We start from the raw sequence: 20,164 nt of genomic DNA, 5'->3' as shown, positions 1-20,164 counted from the left end.
ATTATACACCTGCAATTACAGATTAGTGCAAAATTGCAGTGTAATTTAGATCCTAGTATTGAACTGGTAAATCAGGCAGTTAGGCATGTAGAAGGATGGCGTTGGGGCCCAGGTTGATTACACTTGCAGTTTTGTCCCCAGCTGCGTTCACGATATGAGAGTCTGTGCTTGAAAAAATGTAGGGTTTGGTATACACATTTCCCCCCTTAGCAATAGTGTGCATCGGACCATGGGCTGCGCTTGGACACTGCAAAGCAAATCACAGGGAGCCGAGAGAAGGAGATTGGAGGAGCGCGTGTTGTGAGGGCCAGCCCCTCCTGCTCCCACTAATGGAAACCTCCCCGGGGAGGGAGGGGACAGAGAGAAGGCTGGGGACAAATGACAGCCCAGCCGCTGCCTGGGAAACACTGCAAGGGGGCGGGCTAGCGCGCGCGTGTGTGTGCTGCTGCTGGTGGTGGTGTGTGTGGGGGTGTGTGTGTGTGGGGGGGGGGGGGGGGTATCTGCGCAGGGAAATCCTGCATCGCCTACAGCCACTTCGCCTCTCCCACTCTTACACAGTGCATCCCCGGAGCGATGCACTGCGTGTAGCGGCGGGGCGGGGCCAGAGCCTGGACAGGAGGGACGCAAAGGGGCCACATAGCCCTCCCCCCTCACACACACCTGCTTCCCCATCGCAAGGACGGCGAGAAGCCCGCGGTGGCGGGGGAAGGAGGGGGTCCGGCCGCATGGTTTGACTGCAGGAGGAGGGAGCGGGGAGGAGGGAGAGAGGAGGTGGCCGCTGCTAGGTGCCGCCGCGTGTGTGTACGGACGGAGCGTGTGTCGGATTGTTGCACTCGGTAACCAGGCAGCCGGGGGCTTCCTGTCAGCCCTGCAGGCACAGCCCCGGGACTCGGCGAGGAGGCAGGAGCCCGCGGAGAGCCCAGGGGCCGGGGCACCGGGAGGGCGGCCGCAGAGGAGCGGAGCGCTGCGGGAGAGAGGTACGGGGCTGGCCGGGGAAGCCGGCGGCGGTCGGAGCAAGCCGGCAGCCCGCGCCGCGCCGCGCCGCCCCGCCCGGCAGGCTTGCCCTCCCGAGCATGGGCGCAGGTTGGGTCGCTGCGTCCTGTGTGAAGACGGCTCAGTTTCTACAGTGTCATTTCCGTTAGGGGCAGCCCTCCTTCTGCCTCAGAGCCATGCAGGAACCGGGGACGGCGGCCTGTGGGGTATTGGTGGGGTTAAGAATAATGTATTTGATTCTGAACAGGAAAATATGGGATTGTAATCAAACCCTATGAGGCAGAGCACCCCACCACAGAAACTCTTCTTTGGCCTGAACCAAAACCCAGTGAAATCAGTGACTTTCCATGGACTTCAATGGATTTTATAGATCAGGCCCTTACCCCAGGGAGCGGGTGTGTGTGGGGGGGGGGGAGGGGGGGATATGCACCAAAGGCTAGGGAACTGAACACACAAATGTTACAATAGCATCCATTCCTGACATACACTACAGAGCAATTATATTTCACCTAGAAACAGTGACTTGTCAGGTTATCACTGTATGTATTTGCCCAGCTTGGGCTGTACAGAATGGTGATGCATTAAGGGCAAGAATATTGCAACAAAAGTTCCAACAAAAATGCACTGGGGTGTGTGTGTCTGTGTCTGTGTGGGTGCGTGTAAAAACTTTGAAGGATACCAGATCTGAAATATTAGCAGTCAAGGGTGTTTCTAGGATTTTGACATTGAGGGGTGATGATTTCTCCTCTAGTGATACTAGTGGTTACAGTATTAATAGTGGGAGAAGTGCTTGGTTGAACTATTCTCAGAGTCTGCTGTTATGGCCCAGATTGTGTGAGCAGATACTCATGAGTTATCCAGTTGATGTCAGTGAGACTACTCCTGTGATTAACTGCACAGCAATGTCAGTAAGGGGCTCATAATCTGTTCCTGTGTGATTTGTGGGGAGGTTGTATGTTGTTTCAGAGTGCCTACCAGAACCTTGCAAGTGCTGAGGCTGTTGTCCAAAAGAAACCCAGAAAGGATGTATTTTTCTGTTGTAGTATTGATGATAATTAATTTTGAGTGCTCTCTGAGCATCATTTTCACAAAGGCTAAGATGTGTTTTAACCCTTCAGGTCTATATAACAAAATGTTGCTAAACTATATTTAAATGTTACTTTCATCTGTCTGGGTGCTATGTTGACTTAATTATGAATAATAGAAATACTTTATTGATTATTGTAGTTAACCTTAAGTGGTAAATTATATGTCACAATGTTTTAAGAGTACAATATTGTAATTTTTGGAGATGTTCACTATTTCTGACAGCAACCACCTGTTCATTATTTTGTGGATATTTGAAACACTCTTTAATAAAATGTCTTAAAGAAAAGAGGAACTGATGTCCAAAAATCAAACAGATCATGCCCAAATGTGAAGTTTGAAAGATTGTCTCTGCTTTCCTGGATTTCTTTTCATTTATGATCTTAATTTTTAATATGTTGTCTTCAGACTGACTAAATCAGTGGCAATTCCATTTTATACCATTCGTTATGAAATACAACTGGATGGACATTAATCACTGATGTGCTCAAAGTCATGTATGATTTGTATTTAAATTAAATCTCCTCTTCTTTTTCTAGCATTTGTTTCCATCTATATAGGGTCATCTCTTCGAGTCGTTCTCCATTCCGGTCTGTCTTGAAGCAGTTCCTTGGAAACTCCGCAGCTAATGAGATCCTTTGGTATAACATTCATCCATCTGGTTTTTGGTCTTCCAATCCTTCACTCTATTTCCTATATTCTTCTGATCTTCTTTTCTCATGTCCAAACCACCTAAGCCTGGATTCCTTCTGCTTTTTTATAATTGGTACCACTTTCACACTTCCCTTAGATTGTTTGTTCTGAATATGGTCCATTCTGGTAACTCCAAGCATCCATCTTAACATTTTCATTTCCATTGTACTTCAGATCTACTCCTGGCTCTTCCTTGGTGCCTAGCATTCAGAGCCATACAAAAGTGCAGGCTTAATTACTGTCTTATAGGTCTTGCTTTTCAATTTGATAGGCATTTTCCTATTGCAGATCACTCCACGCACTTCTCTCCATTTAGTCCATGCCTTTCCTGTTCTACATATAAGTTCATTGTTGAGTACACCATTATCCTGTCAAACTTAGGTACTTGAATTTCTGTACCTCTGGGTTGTGATTGGCTCCCCCAGACTTAGTCTCATTGTCTTTCTGAAATGCATCGTCAAATCTGTAGATCATATACTCTGTTTTGTGTCACTGATTTCCATGCCATTTCTTTCAAATAGATACCCATCTCTCTAAATCTTCTAGCACTCCCTCTTTGCTCTCCCCCACGAGCACTGCATCTTCTGCAGAAGGCATACACCTGAGAGCTACTTTCGCTGCTTGTTTTCTGTAAATCAAGCACCAACATGAACAGAAAGGGGTGTGATGCTGAGCCTTTATGCACTCCAACTCTTACAAGAAATTGCTGGGTTTCTCTATGTGGCCTCCTAACGGTGGTAACAGCACTTTTGTACATGTTGTGGATGACTCTAATATAGCCTTCAAGTATCTTTCATTCTCAGACGCTACCATATGATTTCTCTGACAACGGGGTCATCGGCTGTCTGAAGATGGATAAATACTATGTCCAAGGTTTTCCCCTTTTGCTTGTGGAAAAATATAGGGAAATCTTAATGCAGCAATAACATCTGTTGTTGACTTGCCTGGAACGAATCCAAACTGATTGTCACTGACCTTTTGCTTTTCTTCATAGTCTCTTATCAATAACTTTCTCTGAAATCTTCATCCTGTGGCTCATAAGTTTAATGCCAAGGTAGTTACACTTCTTGTATGTCTCTTTTTCTCTTAGAGCACATCAGTACCAGTATTTTTCTCAGGCATTAGCTGTCTTCTCAATCCTCACAATGGAATTAAACAGTTGTGTCAATATGTTCACACCTATTTGACCCAGGCACTTCCATATTTCTGCTGCTAAGCCATTGGGGCTGAGAGCTTTCTTATTTTTGCTTGTTGGTTCTGCAGCTTCTCCTAGGACTGGTGCCAGCAGACTGTGGTCTGGTTTCATCGTGCAGCATGGTTCTCTTGGAGTCTCCTCATTCATAAACATTTCAAAGTAATTTCTCCCCTCTTCCTTAATCTGGTTCTCATTGATCAATGTATTTGCACTTTCAGTGTAATTATTTTGATCTCACCAATGTCTTTAGTTTTCTTGTAGGTCTTCACCAGTTTATATATTTCCTTCTCACCCTCCTATGTTTCAAGACAGTCATATAAGCCTTCCATGGCTTTAGCCGTAGCGACTGCCACCTCTTTTGACTTCTTTATACTGCTGAAAATCTGGCTGTTGGAGCATTGCTTGCCAAAGTTAAAAATGCTTGTTCTTTTTCTCCACAACCTCTCAAACTTAGTCATTCCACCATCAGATGTGATGGGGGTGGGTGGGGGGAAGGAGGAAGGCTCTTGCTTTTGTTTCATCAAGCAGACTCTTTCCACATTCTGGAATTTTGCTTGCAGTATGCTTCCGTCATTGATTTGCATTTTCTCTTAACTCTTCTAAATAGATCTCCAACATGTTCATTTTAAACCCCTTGTTAACTTCATTAAGCTTCCAGTGCTTCGTTTTCTTTATTGCTTTGGACCATTTTCTTCACATATTCACTATGTACCCATAGTCAAGAACTAGCATTCTATATTGAGTTGCACTGCTTTCCCCTGGGATGATCTTACAGTTTTTTGATGTTCTTCAGATTAGATTACTCCCTGATAAACCATCTACTACCTCCTACTACTGTTCTGATCCAGTGTTCTTCCTTCTTAGCAAAGATTGTATTGACTACTAAATTATATGTCTGCGTGTACTGTAAGATAGTTTCTCCTTCCTTGTTTCTATGTCCAGACCCATGGCTGCCATGCTACCTTTTAGAAGCATTTACTGTCGCTCTCCATGTAGACATTAAGATTTATCAGTGGAGTCACTCTTTCATTCTTTATAATTTTTTGTACAACAGTGTCCATTTCCCCCCAGAAATTCTCTTTTTCTTGTTCCTCCCATCCTACTTGGGGTTATGCACATGCAACATTTAGGGGGATGTTTTCAAGAGCTAACATAATGAAAATTATCCTGTGACTTATCCTATCCACAACCACTGCACATTCCCACATCACTTTGTCTAAAGCTCCATTTATCTTATTCAAAATTCCATAGTATAATGGCTAATAGCCTTCCCCAGTACCTCTTCTCTTCGCTCCCTTCCATTTGGTCTCTTGAATGCAGGCAATCCATACTTTCCTTTTCATCACCAGCTCTGCACATTTTCCAGTTAATAAATTAATTGTTTTAATAAATGGTAGTTGTACTTCAGACTGTTACAATTTAAATAGACTGTACTCAAGAGTTTTCATAATCATGAATATACATCAGGATGGGGTATTTATTTTAGTTTATTAAAATTTGAGCTTGACTCATTAAAGGATACTTCACTAGGACTAGTTCCCTTTCTAGCATAAATTGCTACAGCCCATTGACTTCAGTGGAGTTATGCTGAGTTACATTAGTATTGGCACCTAGTGTCAAAGAAAACCCCTACTATGAATGTTCTTTCTTTTGAACAGGAAAGGGAGTCTTTATCACTATAGGCCACGTGCCCCTTTTTGCTTGGAAGTCTCAGGACTGATCAAGAATTTTAGTGTTTTTCTGTCTGAGTAGAACAGTTAAGAGTTAAAGTTGCGGAAAGGTAAGTCTTCACTTCTCGCTGGAGGGAAAATTTCCAGCTTGAGTAGACATACCCATGCTACCTCTGATTGAGCTAGTGTGCTAAAAATAAAAGAGTAGCCATGGCGCAAGCTGTGGGAGGGGCTAGCAGCCTGAGTACATACCCATCCGAGAAGGTAGGCACCTTAGTGTTATTATATTTTTCCTGGCTTCACAGAAAATATAAAAAGCAAATTCACGTTTTAGATCTCCTTCCTACAAATGTTTATACAGGTGCCTAACTTGAAACAATGCACTGAAATTAGTGGGACTGTTCAGACACTTAAAGTTAAGCACATCCCTGTATGCTTGCAGGACTAGAGCCTCGCTGACCATTTTACAGTCTGCAGAGTAAGGTAGAGGGCATTTGTATGATGAATATACCATATTCTAAAATGCCAAACATTCAGCTTACGTTAAATATGACCTCTCACCCCAGACCCTCCATATGTTCAATTTATAAGCCCTCAACATTATGTTTTAAAGTGCAAAAGCATGCAGAAATATAACTGCCAGAACAAGAAGCATCTGAAGCTCCAGAGTGGGTACTTCACTTGCTTTTTCAGGGAAAAAAACCTGACCATTTACCAATATTAATTCTTTCAGTTTTGGAGTGGAGACATTTACAATATCTTAGAACCCAGCGTCCTGTTTGAATGTCTCTATATAGCGTCCTTTTTGAAAGGTCAGCATTTACATCTTCCTTCATCTTCTTTTTCCGAAAGCAATCCCTGATGTAGAAAAAAGGAAGTACAAAGTGACAGGGATGGGAGTTGGGAACAGCAGTATCTGAACACTTTCCAGTGCCAAACTGATGTTTTTTCCATGATCTTATGTGGTGTATGTTTAAGAGCCAGCAGATTTTGGGAGAGCAGCAGCGCACATAAGCTGGTTGTATTGTACAATGCATTTGCGAACAAGTACAGATTTGCAATTTAAATGTGGTCCAATAGCGATTTCTTTCTTTTATTCACAAGATTAAAAACCAAATGGTATCTCTGCTTGAAACACTGTTATACTATTGCTTTTCAGGTTTAAATTTTCTCCTTGAAACAGACTTAGTACAGTGTAGTTGCTACAGCTGTAGCTGAGCGCTTTGGGCTATATAAGAGCATATTTGGCTGCTTTATTAAACTTTCTTCCCGAGGGAGCATAATTTAAGATATTGGCACGGGACTGGAGGCCAGGACCTCCTGAGTTGTAATCCCAAGTGTATCCTTGTCAACACACAAAACTAACACCAGTTTAACCAAAACCAGTTTTTAAATCATTTTAATAAAGCCCTGTGTGGACATTTTAAATCTGTTTGCACCAGGCATATATCTTGTTAGCTTAAGTCAGCTATTGACTGTTGTTTACACATTCTGATGACTAGTGGCCAGATCCAATGACCAGTAGCTGAGCACTACGAACATTGTGATACACAGCACATGATTAGTAATATCAAAATAATAATAAAAAACAAGACTTTCTTTTTTTAGTTAAGTGTTCATCCTGTCATTTGCATATTTCTGCTATTCCCTTCCTCTTTCTGCTAGACTGTAACATAACTATGAATTTGTATTCTGTTGGGTTAGTAACCCTCTACCAAATGGATTTATTATTACTAACAATAATTGTAATTCACAGTGCACTACATACTATAAATACTATAAAGATATTTTTGTATGCTTTTATGGATGTAAGCATTTTTCTCTTCCAATATAAACATAATAATAACAAAAGGTACTTTTTACTTCTATGGTTTCTCTTATCTAAGGCCCTGGAAGCATTTTTACAAACATGAATGAATTAAGCCATCTACCAACAATTTTTAAAAATTAATTGAGGCCTAAGAAGGCAGCAGGATCAATTTATAGGCGGGCCAAAGATTGCTCATTTGAAAGGGGCGGAAATTTCTTGAATGCTCTCCTTAAATAGTGTGTGAATTAGTGTGAAATGGTACACATGTAAAAGAGCAAACACTACAGCTTCTCAAAATATAGTTTTTTTGACCAAAAGACAGACACGTATTTTGCTGTTTCCCATTTTTCAACCAGGAAACACCTTTTCTGTCATCAACGAGAGTGTTAGATTGGATACTGAAATTAAGTATAGCGTGCAGAAGATTCTGCGTGGTTTTTTAAGACTATCACATATTCATTAGTTATCACATGTTTTATAACTCTAAAGAATAGAAGAATGAGATACCACGAGATCTCCTAGTGCTTGGTCCAGGTCTACCAATAAACGGAAACTTGTTTATTTTCATTCAGTGGCCTGTTTTTAAGTACAGCTAACATGTTTCTAAGTGTTGTGAAATAATTTAGGCCTTCTCATGAAAAAGGTAACATGAGAGATTTGGTACTAGTGTTCTCTACATGAGATAAGATTTCCCTTTTCTTACATTTGCAGAAAAAGTAACACATTCTACAGAGTTTAAAACCAGTGCCATGCAAGAGCCGATTTCTGTTCTTGGGTTGACATGCACAACTGCCATTGACTTTACTGGGGTTTGTGCTTTTATCTGAGGGCAGAAATTGACTATTCATCTTTTATTTTTATTTTAAAATCACAATGGGCCACACATGTGCCCAGGCAGATGACAATTATGTCTTTAAATGAGATGAACGTTTATTACACTGTTAAGTATACTTGTTCATTTTTATCTCATATCCTTAGTCTCTGTACAGTAGAACCTCAGAGTTATGAACACCAGAGTTACAAACTGATCAGTCAACCACGCACCTCATTTGGAACTGGAAGTATGCAATCAGGCAGCAGCAGAGCCAAAAAATACCCCAAAGCAAATACAATACAGTACTGTGTTAAACATAAACTACTAAAAAAATAAAGGGAAAGATTAAAATAAAAGATTTGACAAGGTAAGGAAACTGTTTCTGAGCTTGTTTAATTTAAATTAGGATAGTTAAGACAGCATTTTTCTTCTGCATAGTAAAGTTTCAAAGCTGTATTAAATCAATATTCAGTTGTAAACTTTTGAAAAAACAACCATAACATTTTGTTCAAAGTTATGAACAATCTCCATTTGTCAGGTGTTCGTAAGTGTGAGGTTCTACTGTATATCTCTGTCAACAAGTAAATGTAATTAATAATATGGCATAACAATAATAATGTAACAAAAATAAGGCTTTAGTCACCTGTAGAATGCTAAAACCTTGAGCAGCTTGCAGACTACTGGGTACTTCAGTCTAAGTTTTATAGAAATGCTTGTATTTAGAGCTAATTTTCTAAAGCATTGCTGTTTTAAGTCATGCAATTGCCATTAAAGACAAGGACTCCAAATAGTTACAAATCTATGCATGTTTTGAAAATGTATTCTTTCAAGTTTTTAATACGTATGGCTGATACACAATGGGAAAACCTGCTAGTTTTTTATAATGAAATGTTTTTCCGTAAGTGCTGTAAATATGTTTAGTGAATGGAATTTTAATAGTATTTGCAACTCTAAAGAGTAAAACATTGTTAGAACAACAAACAGATCTTATGCCTTGAGATATAAACTGATTGCCTGTGGGAGGTGAGGAAAAAATATACTCCCCATTACACTGCAAAACTATGTGCATTTTGGGTTTTGTTTTTTATCTTCCTTTGAAGCATCAGGTGATAGCCACTACTGGAGACAGGATACTAGACTACAAAGAATGTTCCTTTAATCTGTGTTGGTAATGCCTACTATATGTTCCTATGGTTCTTTCTGGTTGATGAGGTGACTGTGGTGATGCTGTTGTTTCCGTGTCTAATACCGTTTTCTTTCCCCATCTGTTGCAGGTTAGTTCCCCCTCTTTATATTAGAATCACTTCCCACTGCTTACAAAGGAGCTTTCAAATTATGATTTAGGGCCATGAATTCTCACTACACAGCACTCACTCTTTATTCTCAGCAAGATAATTTATTAATTGCTACAGTCCCATTTATAAAGGTGAACTGGCTCAACCTGTACATTTTATGCAGAGAAAACAGTATGTGTAAGGGAAATCTAAATATATATGCACTGCACCATAGTCTAGATTATTTTACATTGGAATTGGAATTTACTAAGGAGTAAGTATCTTCCTCAACTGGTCTAAACCAACATTAACTTCATTGGTGCTTCACCGATTTATACCAGCTGAGGATCTAGGTCCACGTGTTTTGAGTGGGTTAATAAATGATCATCCAGACCCAGTTCATACAAGTATTTTAAGAAAATAATATTTTTATTGCATCAGTAGGGAAAAAGAACTCTGTTGTTGACAACAAAACTAAGGCTAGTTCTTTTGAAAAATAAAAATACAGTGTATTCAATTGATGTGGCTGTCTTTGGATAATTCATTGAATTATCACTCATTGAATAAGCTGATACACTGCACATATAGATACTCAAAGTTAATCATTAAGAGGGCTGAATAATTCTGTGCATCCTTGACTCAGTTTGGTGGACTAGGTTCACTGCAACTGGAGGAGAGAGCTGCAAATTGCAACTATTTTCACCAGCACAATCCACTGTACTTCAAAGAGGATTTAACTTTTTGGGGGAGGGCAAGCACTGTTTCCATTGCCAAACTACCTTGTGGGTTTTGTTAGAGAAAGGTAGCTTTAATTTTTGTAAGGAGCACCAGAATGGGCTCTGCCACAGTGTGTGACCTGAATTGATACATCCCAGAATTGCTCTGGCCATGCTTCTCTCTGGCCAGAACCATCCACTGATCAACACCAGCATTTGACTATTTGCTGTAAGAGACAATGATACATGTGGTACAGGTGCAGCTGTCAGGGTATTACTTATGTTTGTAGTTGGAGAGTAGACAGTCGGGCGGTGTTTTTAATACTGTGTCAGCTAGCCCTGCACAGGAGCACCTCCAGCTGCATGCAATAAAAAATGCCTGCACCTTGTCTAAATTATTGTTCAAAATGTTAGCAAATCTGTTCCAGCTGAACCCATGGTTCACACTTCCTTAGTGTTGGTACAGATATAACATACAGATAGTGCTGCAGAGCCTGATTATCCTCTCACTGAAACAGGTGCAATCAGAAACAATGCCACTGAAGTCAGTGGACTCACACTGATGTAAAACTGTTAGGATTAAGAGGAGAATTAGACCTGCAGAATCATACACTCTTTGGTATGAGATTTTGAGCACAGCACTGTGAATAGGAACAATGGGCTGGATCTTGACTCCCTGCTCTGTCTACTTTGTACTGCTCTGGCAGTGCAAAGAGGACCAAGAATTGCCTAAAATGGCAGACCGGGATTCCCTGGACATAAGGGTGTAGGGAGTATTTCAAGGGCAGAAGGGGACATGATGAGGGTGGAACTGGAGCATGATGTGCTTTTACAATCCTCAGATAGTGGTGCAGACCCTGCAGGAACATTCTAGACTGCCTACCGTAGAACAGTCTAACGGCTGCTCTCTGTTAGGGCAGTGGGCATTTTGGCTCCAGGATCAGGGGAGTACAAAAAAGTGTACTACAGCTACTTTTCCCACCCCCTCCCAGGCCCTGTGTCAAGTGCAGTTCAGCTGTGTCGGGGGGAGGGAGGGCGCTGGCCCTGTGTATGCACTATGCATAAAACAAGGTAGAAAGGAATGTTCTAGGTCTGTATCCACTCATTTCTCTTCCACTGAGGAGCTAACCCCCCTGGAAGTCCAATTTTTTCTTGCTGTTCAGAAGTCAGGATATTGTTTTACGGTAGCATTTTGGAGGCCTAAGGTGCTGCTGTAACAGGGCAGTTTTACACTGATGTAACTCCATTGATTTCAATAGAGTTACACTAGCATAAAACTTGAGTAACAGTGGTGAATTAAGGACCTGTAATGTTAATTACACTTTAAATGTTATGCCAAGTGACCAAAAAAGCAACTTTACTGTACACTACGACTGTGATTAAAAAAATATAATAGGCAAAGTGAGACATTTCAGATTATGGACAGTAACCTAGTAGAACTAGGGATTAACATTTTATCCTGATCAAAAAGTTATTACCTGTTCTTTTTTAATGCAATGAAATATAGTGATAGTTTTAAACTATTTCAGTTTTACCAGGGACTTTATATTTCTTCCTTTAGATGCAATATTATTTTAATATTTGATGTACCGTAGCCTTCTGAAACAGCATACTCAATCCTGTCATAAAAAGTATCAATGTCTGGCATGTTTTCAGTTGACTTTAATCATTTGTTTGTGTACTTTCAGTTGAAGTAGTGCTTGCCAACCAGGCTTTCAGCATTAATTGTGTCTCTGGCTTGAGCAATACAATATATGCCATGCATGCCACTCTTTGTGTTAGAATAGCTAATAAGATTATGGGTCTTAGTTTTACAGGAACTGGTGCAGGTTTCTCTAAAGCCCACATCTTTCTTTTTTCAGGCTTCTGAGGTCTGATGAAGGAAGGACAGTGCTGTAGCACAATCATTGCAAGCGAGTACTGTGCTTTCATTGGGGAAGAGGCTGCTGTGACTCATCATAGGCATGCTGTGCTCAAGCTAAGTGACGTTTTCTAAAAGGAAGTAGTCCAAACTCTCTATCCTGTTGAGGTCTGTGGCTTGGTGTGGAGATTCTGTCACTGAAAGCATTCTTGCTGCAAAGAGACCATGGCCTCCTCCAGGCTAGTGGGGAGATCGCCCAGGCATATTGCCGATGTTATGCAAAGGCTTCAAGGTAAGTGACTGATTCTGAATGGTTATATCTGTCATCTGTTCATATAGATAACAAATACAATACTTTTTGAAGCCAGGAAAGCATTTTAAAATTATTTATACATTTCAAAAACCTACTGTTCTAAACTAATCTATAGGAAAACGTTTGCTTATGATGTGTTTGCAGATTTCTGGTTGTTTCCTCTAGTATTACATTATTAATGATGTTTAAAAGCATATGGCATTATGCAGGGCAGTAGATTGGCAGTCCAGACATCAGGGTTCTATTTCTGGCTTTGCCCCTGACCTGCTCTGCTCAAAGTCAGTTCACCTGTCTGTACCTCAGTTTCCCCATATGTAAATTGGTGATAAAGACACTTACTTTCCTTCTCTGCGTTGAGCACTACAGATGAACTGGGTATTGTTAACTCTCATTAACATTAATGTTTCAGGATCAAACCCTAATTTTGCAGTTCCTCAACACACAAAAATTCCATGGACTTCAAGAGTTCAGTGCATAGAATCATCTATGCTTTCTACATCTTGAAGCTTCCTTTGTTCTCCTGTCCTTTTCCTCCCATTTCTGTGTATACAGTCATGGTGGCATGTCTAACCTTAGTCCGCCTGTCAAAAAATGGGACAATCAGTTAGTGTTGTGGGTGTTTACAGGCAGCTTTTCCCAGAAGTGATGGGCAGCATGAAAAAAAAACAATAAAGGTGTTGTTTGAAGGTTTAGCAAGTGAAGGGACCTTGGAGCTGAGTAGTGGTTAATGCAATGTAGTGCATCATTCAGATGATGTCATGGTATCTCCTCGCACTGAGGATACCTCTCCAGGGGAGACAGCCCCAGGTATTAGGAAGAGACAGGTAATATTAATGGGGGACTTGATCATTAGAAATATAAAGAGGTGGGTTTGTGATGATTGGGAGAACTACATAGTGAATTGCGTGCTGGGTGCAAAGATTGCAGATCGCTCGAGATATCTAGAAAGGCTTATGTACAGTGCTGGGGAGGAGCTGGTGGTCATGATATAGGTAAGGACCAACGACACAGGGAAAGGTAAGAGAGACATCCCGGAGGCCAAATTTAGGCTTCTAGGTAAGAGACTAATATCCAGGATCTCCAAGGTAGCAATCTCTGAAATGCTTCTTGTTCCAAGCGAAGGGCCAGATAGACAGGCAGAAGTGCGGAGTCTTAATGTATGAGTGAGACAGTGGTGTTGGGAGGAAGATTTAGGTTTATCAGGAACTGGGGAACCTTTTGGGAAAGAGGGAGTCTATGCAGGAAGGATGGGCTCCACCTAAACCAAAATGGAACCAGATTGCTGGCATGTAAAATTGAAAAGGTCATAGAACAGTTTTTAAACTAAGGGTTGGGGGAAAGCTGACAGGTGCAGAGGAGCACACAGTTTGGATGGAAACATCTCTTAGGGGAGGATTTATTAAAGAGGATTCTCTATATCAGGGGTGGGCAAACTTTTTGGCCTGAGGGCCGCATTGGATTTCGGAAATTGTATGGAGGCCGGTTAGGGGAAGGGGTTGTGGCCTGGCTCCCACCTCCTATCCACCCCCCACAGGACTCCTGCCCCATCCAACCCGCCCTGTTCCCTGACGGCCCCCCTGGGACCCATGTCCCATCCACCCCCCCACTTCCGGACCCCTGCCCCTAACTGCCCCCTGCCACCCCATCCAACCCCCACTCTCCTTCCTGCCTGCGCCCCCGGGACCCCTGCCTCATCCAACCACCCCTTCTCCCTGTCCCCTGACTGTACAAGACTGAAACCAGACACGGAGTTGCTTATGAATTTTTAGTCATCAGCATAACCTTTATAAATCATTTTCTAACTTCCTTGCTTTTCAAATGAAAAGCCTGATATTGTGAGGATTTGGCTTCCGCTGCAGTAGTTAAATAAATATTTTACCTTTGGCGAGATTGATAGTAGTTGGAGCATAAGCCTTTTATGGGTTGTGGTCCTGCATTATTGATGAGCGGACAATCTGCTGTGCAGCTCCCTTTAGCTCTTACAAAGTACAGCTCTCCTATCTCTGTCCTTGTAATCAATTAAATACAACCATGTGAGAACAGACAGGAATGTAGAGGATTGCAGAGCTATGGGCATGGCATAATTGCACTGAATCCCAGGGCCTGCTCCTGCCACGTGCTAAGCACTTTTTTCCCACTGAAAGTGGAGTTGGGGATGCTCAGCAGCTAATAGGAAGAGCCTTGGCTAGGGGACTAGTGCAGAGCCACCACTCTGCCCGCTGCACCGGCTGTACGTCTTCTGTTCCTGCCCTGATGTTGGAGTAGGATGGTGCTTTTCCTTGGCATGGCCAAACTGTGCTGCAAGCTGGTGATGCTGGGCCACTGGAAGGGCCCTTGGAATGACTGGGATTGGGTGACGGGACAGAAAGGTGATGGAAATCCATCTGTGTTCTTTGCTGCTGTGTACTGAGTTTGCTCAGATTCACTTGACGACCTGCCCATAGATGTTTGGGGAAAAAATATTTACTAGTAGGTATCCTTACGTCTAACTTTTGAAATACCTAAAGTAGATATTGTATGTGGATCGAATTACTAATGATCACCCCAGGAAACTTCAGTTGCTGTTATAAAGAGGACGTGATCTGTTGTTCTCCATGCCCACTGAAGGTAGAATAAGAAATAATGGGCTTAATCTGCAGCAAGGGAGATTTAGGCTACACATTAGAAAATCTTTCTAACTATAAGGGTTGTTAAACACTGGAATAGGCTTCCAAGGGAGGTTGTGGAATTCCCATCATTGGTCATTTTTAAGTATGGGTTGGGCAGGGATGGTCTAGGTTTATTTGGTTGTGCCTAAGTGCTGGGGGCCTGGACTAGAAGAGTTCTCGAGGTCCCTTCCAGCCCTACATTTCTGTGATTCTGTGATTACAGTAGTGCTCAGATCCTCAATCAAGATTGGGACCCTGTTTTCCTGGATGCTATACCAGGATGAATAATACTCATGACATTAGTTCCATTGGTGTCATTGTGATTACTCATGGGAGCAAATGTTAAACATGTAAGGGCCACAATATTAGGCCCAGAATAAGTGCGAGTTTTCCCAGGAATGCAAGAATTCATGTATTCCTCTCCAAAGGAATTATAGCTATTGAGAGATTCAAGATTTTTTAGAGACTTGTAATTGCTGTAAAAATCAAAATATAACCTTCCAAAGATAAAGCTGACAGGTGCAGATTCTAGTGCCTTACGTCTTTGTACTCTTAAGACTGGCATGAGTGTAATTTTGTTCTTTCCTCTAATAATACGCTCATACAGTTAAAGCTGTGTGGTCATGCTTGTGACAATTGTCAGGTAACTCCCATGCAGTCCTGTTACACAAATGACATTGGGTCAGTTCTCCTTGACCTTGTCACTCTTATATGCTGACTTTTTCTTGCCTGTAAAATGATATCAAAGAGTCAATATGTCATACTACTATTGCAGGTTTTTTTCTCCTTCCCTTTCCTCCCCCTTCCTCTAAATTTGTCATTTGTAAAAGCCTTTCTCTGCCAGGTTGGGAGGAAGGAATTGTTTTGGATGGTATTATATTCACTGAATTTTTTCTATAGTATCACAAGTGCATTTTATAATTGTAAAAGTTAAAGCTAACACAAAAGCACACTGTAATGAGATTGATTTTAAAAACAGCAAATAGAGCTGATAACTTCAGAATGTCTGGGTAGTAAAAATTCCACTCAGAAGTTTTCTTTATTTTAGCTGACTATAATAAAATAAATTATAATAGTACTTAGCACTTACACAGTACTCTGAAACGTCAGTGTTCTGTACAACATTTGTTTGTGTTTGATTCACCAGGGAGGGCATTCGCTCCAGGGAGTGGATAGACTGTATTTCCACCACTGACCTCCTTGGGGTTAGTATCACAGGAAGATAGCTTTGACTTATAGTCAACTCCATAGGACCCCGCCCAAAGGGGATGCACTGAATCAGGCACTTATAGGCACTGTGACTGTGTCCCTCCTAGTCTGAATGGAACTGGGTGTGTTGTGCTGCTGCAGACTCCCTCCAGGTTCCCTCCCTCCCTCTGATTCCAGAGACCTTCCACCTGGCTTTGGAAAGAATGCCGTACCATCATTCAGCAGGGCAGGCAGCAGTGGGAAGAGGAGAGCCAGTGGACTCCAGGTTTGAAGAGAGCCCATTAACTACTGTAACACACACAATAGCCCTGACTGATTTCAGAGACTCAGGAACCAGTTGGCTAAAGGCCCAATAATGATGCTATTTCAGATTACATAACCCTGGATAGGTTCTGTTTTTGTAAGTGGTAGTGACTTCCTTCTGCTAATGCTATCAAAGACAGTGTATTCTTCCTCTGTATATGCTTCCTTCCTTCTCCCCGTCTCACCCTCATTTCTATCTCTTCTTTCTCTTTCTTTCCAATTTTTCTTCTTCGCATAAAGAGGGAGCGTCAGTCATAGATCAGCTACCAGAGTCGTCTCCTCATACTGCTGCCCACTCTGCCTCCAACAATCTTCCTGCTTTTGCTGTTTTCCTTCTCTGAAGGCAATGGAACTAAGTCTTGAAGTTAAGCACGTGCTTAAGTGCTTTGCTGAATAGGGGCCAGAGTGCTGAGCATCTTGCCCAATTGAATCTTTATGATTGTTATTTATTATATGTATTACTTTAGCACCTAGGGACTAATATAGGCACTGTGCCAGGTGTTGTAGAAACACAACAAAAAGATGGACCATGGGCTTAGTCCCTAATCACATTTGCTTCCCACCCACCCTCCTTGCATGGCTGCCTTTCCTCCCAATCCCTGATACTTGCTGTTTCCAAATTTTCCTTCTGGTGCCTTCTCTTTGTGGACTCTTCTTCCCTAAAATTTCCCAGTTGGATTCCAGGGATTGTTTGTGAAGTACAACAGTTACTGTGTTAATTTATTTTTCCTCCTTAACTTGGCTGGAAGACTCATTCAGTTAACTCATTACCCACTGGAACTGGGTTAAAGGGAAATGTAATCAATAGCATTCCCTTACAGTATCTCTCATATAGAAGGACCAGGAAGAATTAAAAGATTTGTATTAGTGAAGTAAGAAGAAGCAAGTCCAAATGATGATTTGCAAATGTTTCTGCAAAATTTGAATGTTGACAGCTGATATGTTGCTTAGCAGGAAATTGATTTGTTATAATGTGAGAGAGATATAGGTGAGAAATACTCAAGAGAAAATGTTTGGAAACTAAGATGTGTGAGGAAAGGATAAGAGAGCTGGACATGTTCAATACAGAGAAAAAGAGACTGGGGAGACTCGATAACTGTTTAGGACAAAATAGAAGAGGAGAAAAAAGGCTAGTTGTTTTAATTTTTTAATGGACAAGCTAAAATGTAAAAGGTTTAAGCTGCAGCCAGGGAGATCCAGGTTAAATATTAGTTAAAACTGCACAAGTGGAGCTGCCAAAGCTGGTTGTGAAATTGTCATTGCTCGATATATTTAAGGCTTGACTAGACACCGTCTATTAGTGGTGACTGAATATACTGCAATCAGTCCTGTGGTGGTGCAAGGATATGGAATAAGAGACCCATTAGAGTTCCCTTCCAACGCAGGTGATCCAGTAAAGATATGATGAGGTAATCTACTATTTTGCTAAAACCCTGACATAGCATTGTCCTGAATCATCTTTAGGAGCTACAGAAACTTATTGAAAAGGATATCAAGAAAAAGTGGCATGAATTAGTCCTAAAAAACCCCAAAAACATGCGCTGGTTGTTCTGTGTGATGTTGTATTGCAATGTTTTGCAATATGGATCAACAAAAATAGTTCAGTATAAAGGACCATATGCTGTCCTTGATCCACAGTATATCACTTTATATGACGCTTTGTGTTCATTTGTATGCTCTCCTCAGGAGAAGTTGTGTGTGAGGGCACTAGGTGGGATGAAGCATTCATTTTAGTGCAGTGAAATTAAAGGGGGAGTGTAGAGTGGAGAATGTACTTACTGAGTTTTTGTTCATTAATTCACTCTTTTTTTATTTTATTTTATTTTTTATTTTATTTTAAAGGATTTGTTTGCAAATCCTTCTGAGCAGTTTTAAAAATACAATTTCTTTTCCTACTGATTTTGCCATTTTCATTTATCCTTTCTTATTTCTTTTCATCCCAGAATGAATTGCTGTGCACAGACCAAGAAGCTCCTATTTAGTTTTCTTCCTCGCTTCTTCCCCACACTTACTGATAATGTTAGCACAGTTCTCAAACAAGGGTTGGCTAGTTAACTTCTGCTCTTCCTTCTGGCTGTCTGTCGAGTACAAAGCACTAGAACAGGGGTGGCCAACTTGAGCCTGAGAAGGAGCCAGAATTTACCAAGGAGTAAGAATTTGCCAAAGAGCCACAGTAATACGTCAGCAGCCCCCCATCAGCTCCCCCGTCCCTGCTCCCAGCGCCTCCAGCCCACTGGCTGCCCTGCTGATCAACCCCTCCCGCTCCCTCCCTGCATCTCCCGATCAGCTGTTTCCTGGAGTGCAGGAGGCTTGGAGGGGAGAGGGAAGAGCAGGCACGGCAGGCTCAGGGGAGGGGGTGGGAAGGGGTGGAGTGGGGGCAGGGCCTGTGGCAGAGCCAGGGGTTAAGCAGTGAGCACCCCTCTGCACATTGGAAAGTTGGGCGCCGGTAGCTCCAGCCCCGGAGTCGGTGCCTATACAAGGAGCCGCATATTAACTTCTGAAGAGCCGCATGTGGTTCAGGAGCCACAGGTTGGCCACCCCTGCACTAGAGGGACTACAGAAAGTGTAATGTAAGAAAAAATATACTCCTCTATTGAGCAATGGATTTTAAAAAGTTATTATCTGAGAACCTACTGCTTCAGATTATAAAACTGTTGGGGTAAATTCTATTTTCCATGGCAGAAAATGATTAAAATTCCACCGTACCACTGGTTTGGCTCATTCTTGGGGAAGTAGTTTGTAAGTGACCGCAGTTCTCCTATTGAAAAATGAAAATACAGAGTGACCATTTATCTTACACAGTTACTTTGAAAGGTATGTCCAGTACACTATGCTTATTATGGACAAGAACTAACACAAGTCTCAGAATATATATGATATTTAAGACATTAAACATTGCCATAAGACAGTCAGTCATTTTTGCTGACAAAATCGAAGGGGCTGATATTTTGGGACTTCTAAGTGTGAAAAGAAAAGTGTCAGCTATGAAGATAGCTGTGAGGGTGTAACCTTAACAATGAGTTGTTTTAAGTTGGTCCCATGTCCACGGTTCTCAAGTTTGCTAAGAATGAAAGTAGCACAGTGTTGGTTATGAGTGTGAGCAACACCTATATTTTGTGATGGAACTGCAGATCTAATATAGCATGGTTTTAGTAACAGAGTTGGGTTTACAGGGCAAATACATAAAGTCCTATGGCTGGCTTTCAGACCATTTCAGAATACCTCTTTCTAAACAGATTATGGCACTGTGACCATTCATTAGCTTTGTAACATCTAGTTCTAGCTCTTTGTAAAAACGATCAGACAAGACTGGCAAGGGCTGGAGGGGAGTGGGAGGAGAATTCTTTTTTTTTTTTTGGAGGGTTGTTTCATTGTCCAAACAAATTAATTTTCAGGCTACAACCAGCAAAGCACAAAATCTGCCTATGAGAAAACCCCCACCACAAAGTCCTCCCCAATAAAGCTCTGTCTCTATCTTATCGATTTAAAATGCTCCCATCACAGTGCTATTTAGGTATTGGTTCATACCATTATGAAGTATTGTCTGAACTATCATTATATAGAACATACATATTAATT

At 41.6% G+C, this 20,164-nt stretch overlaps 1 protein-coding gene across 1 annotated transcript in view; it reads left to right on the top strand.

Annotated features, from left to right (window-relative positions):
- Positions 1-747: 747 nt before the first annotated feature.
- SYNE1 (spectrin repeat containing nuclear envelope protein 1) overlaps positions 748-20,164 on the top strand; it is a 501,442-nt gene continuing 482,025 nt past the window's right edge. Inside the window, exons 1-2 of the mRNA XM_073337684.1 lie at positions 748-977; positions 12,114-12,404. Coding sequence (XP_073193785.1) covers positions 12,338-12,404 — 67 coding nt within the window. The 5' untranslated portion in view covers positions 748-977; positions 12,114-12,337. The remainder of the gene's footprint in view (positions 978-12,113; positions 12,405-20,164) is intronic.

Source organism: Lepidochelys kempii, chromosome 3, assembly GCF_965140265.1.
Source record: "Lepidochelys kempii isolate rLepKem1 chromosome 3, rLepKem1.hap2, whole genome shotgun sequence".
NCBI lineage: Eukaryota > Metazoa > Chordata > Testudines > Cheloniidae > Lepidochelys > Lepidochelys kempii.
Note: the sequence above shows the minus strand (reverse complement) of the source record. Positions and strands in the feature narration are given on the sequence as shown.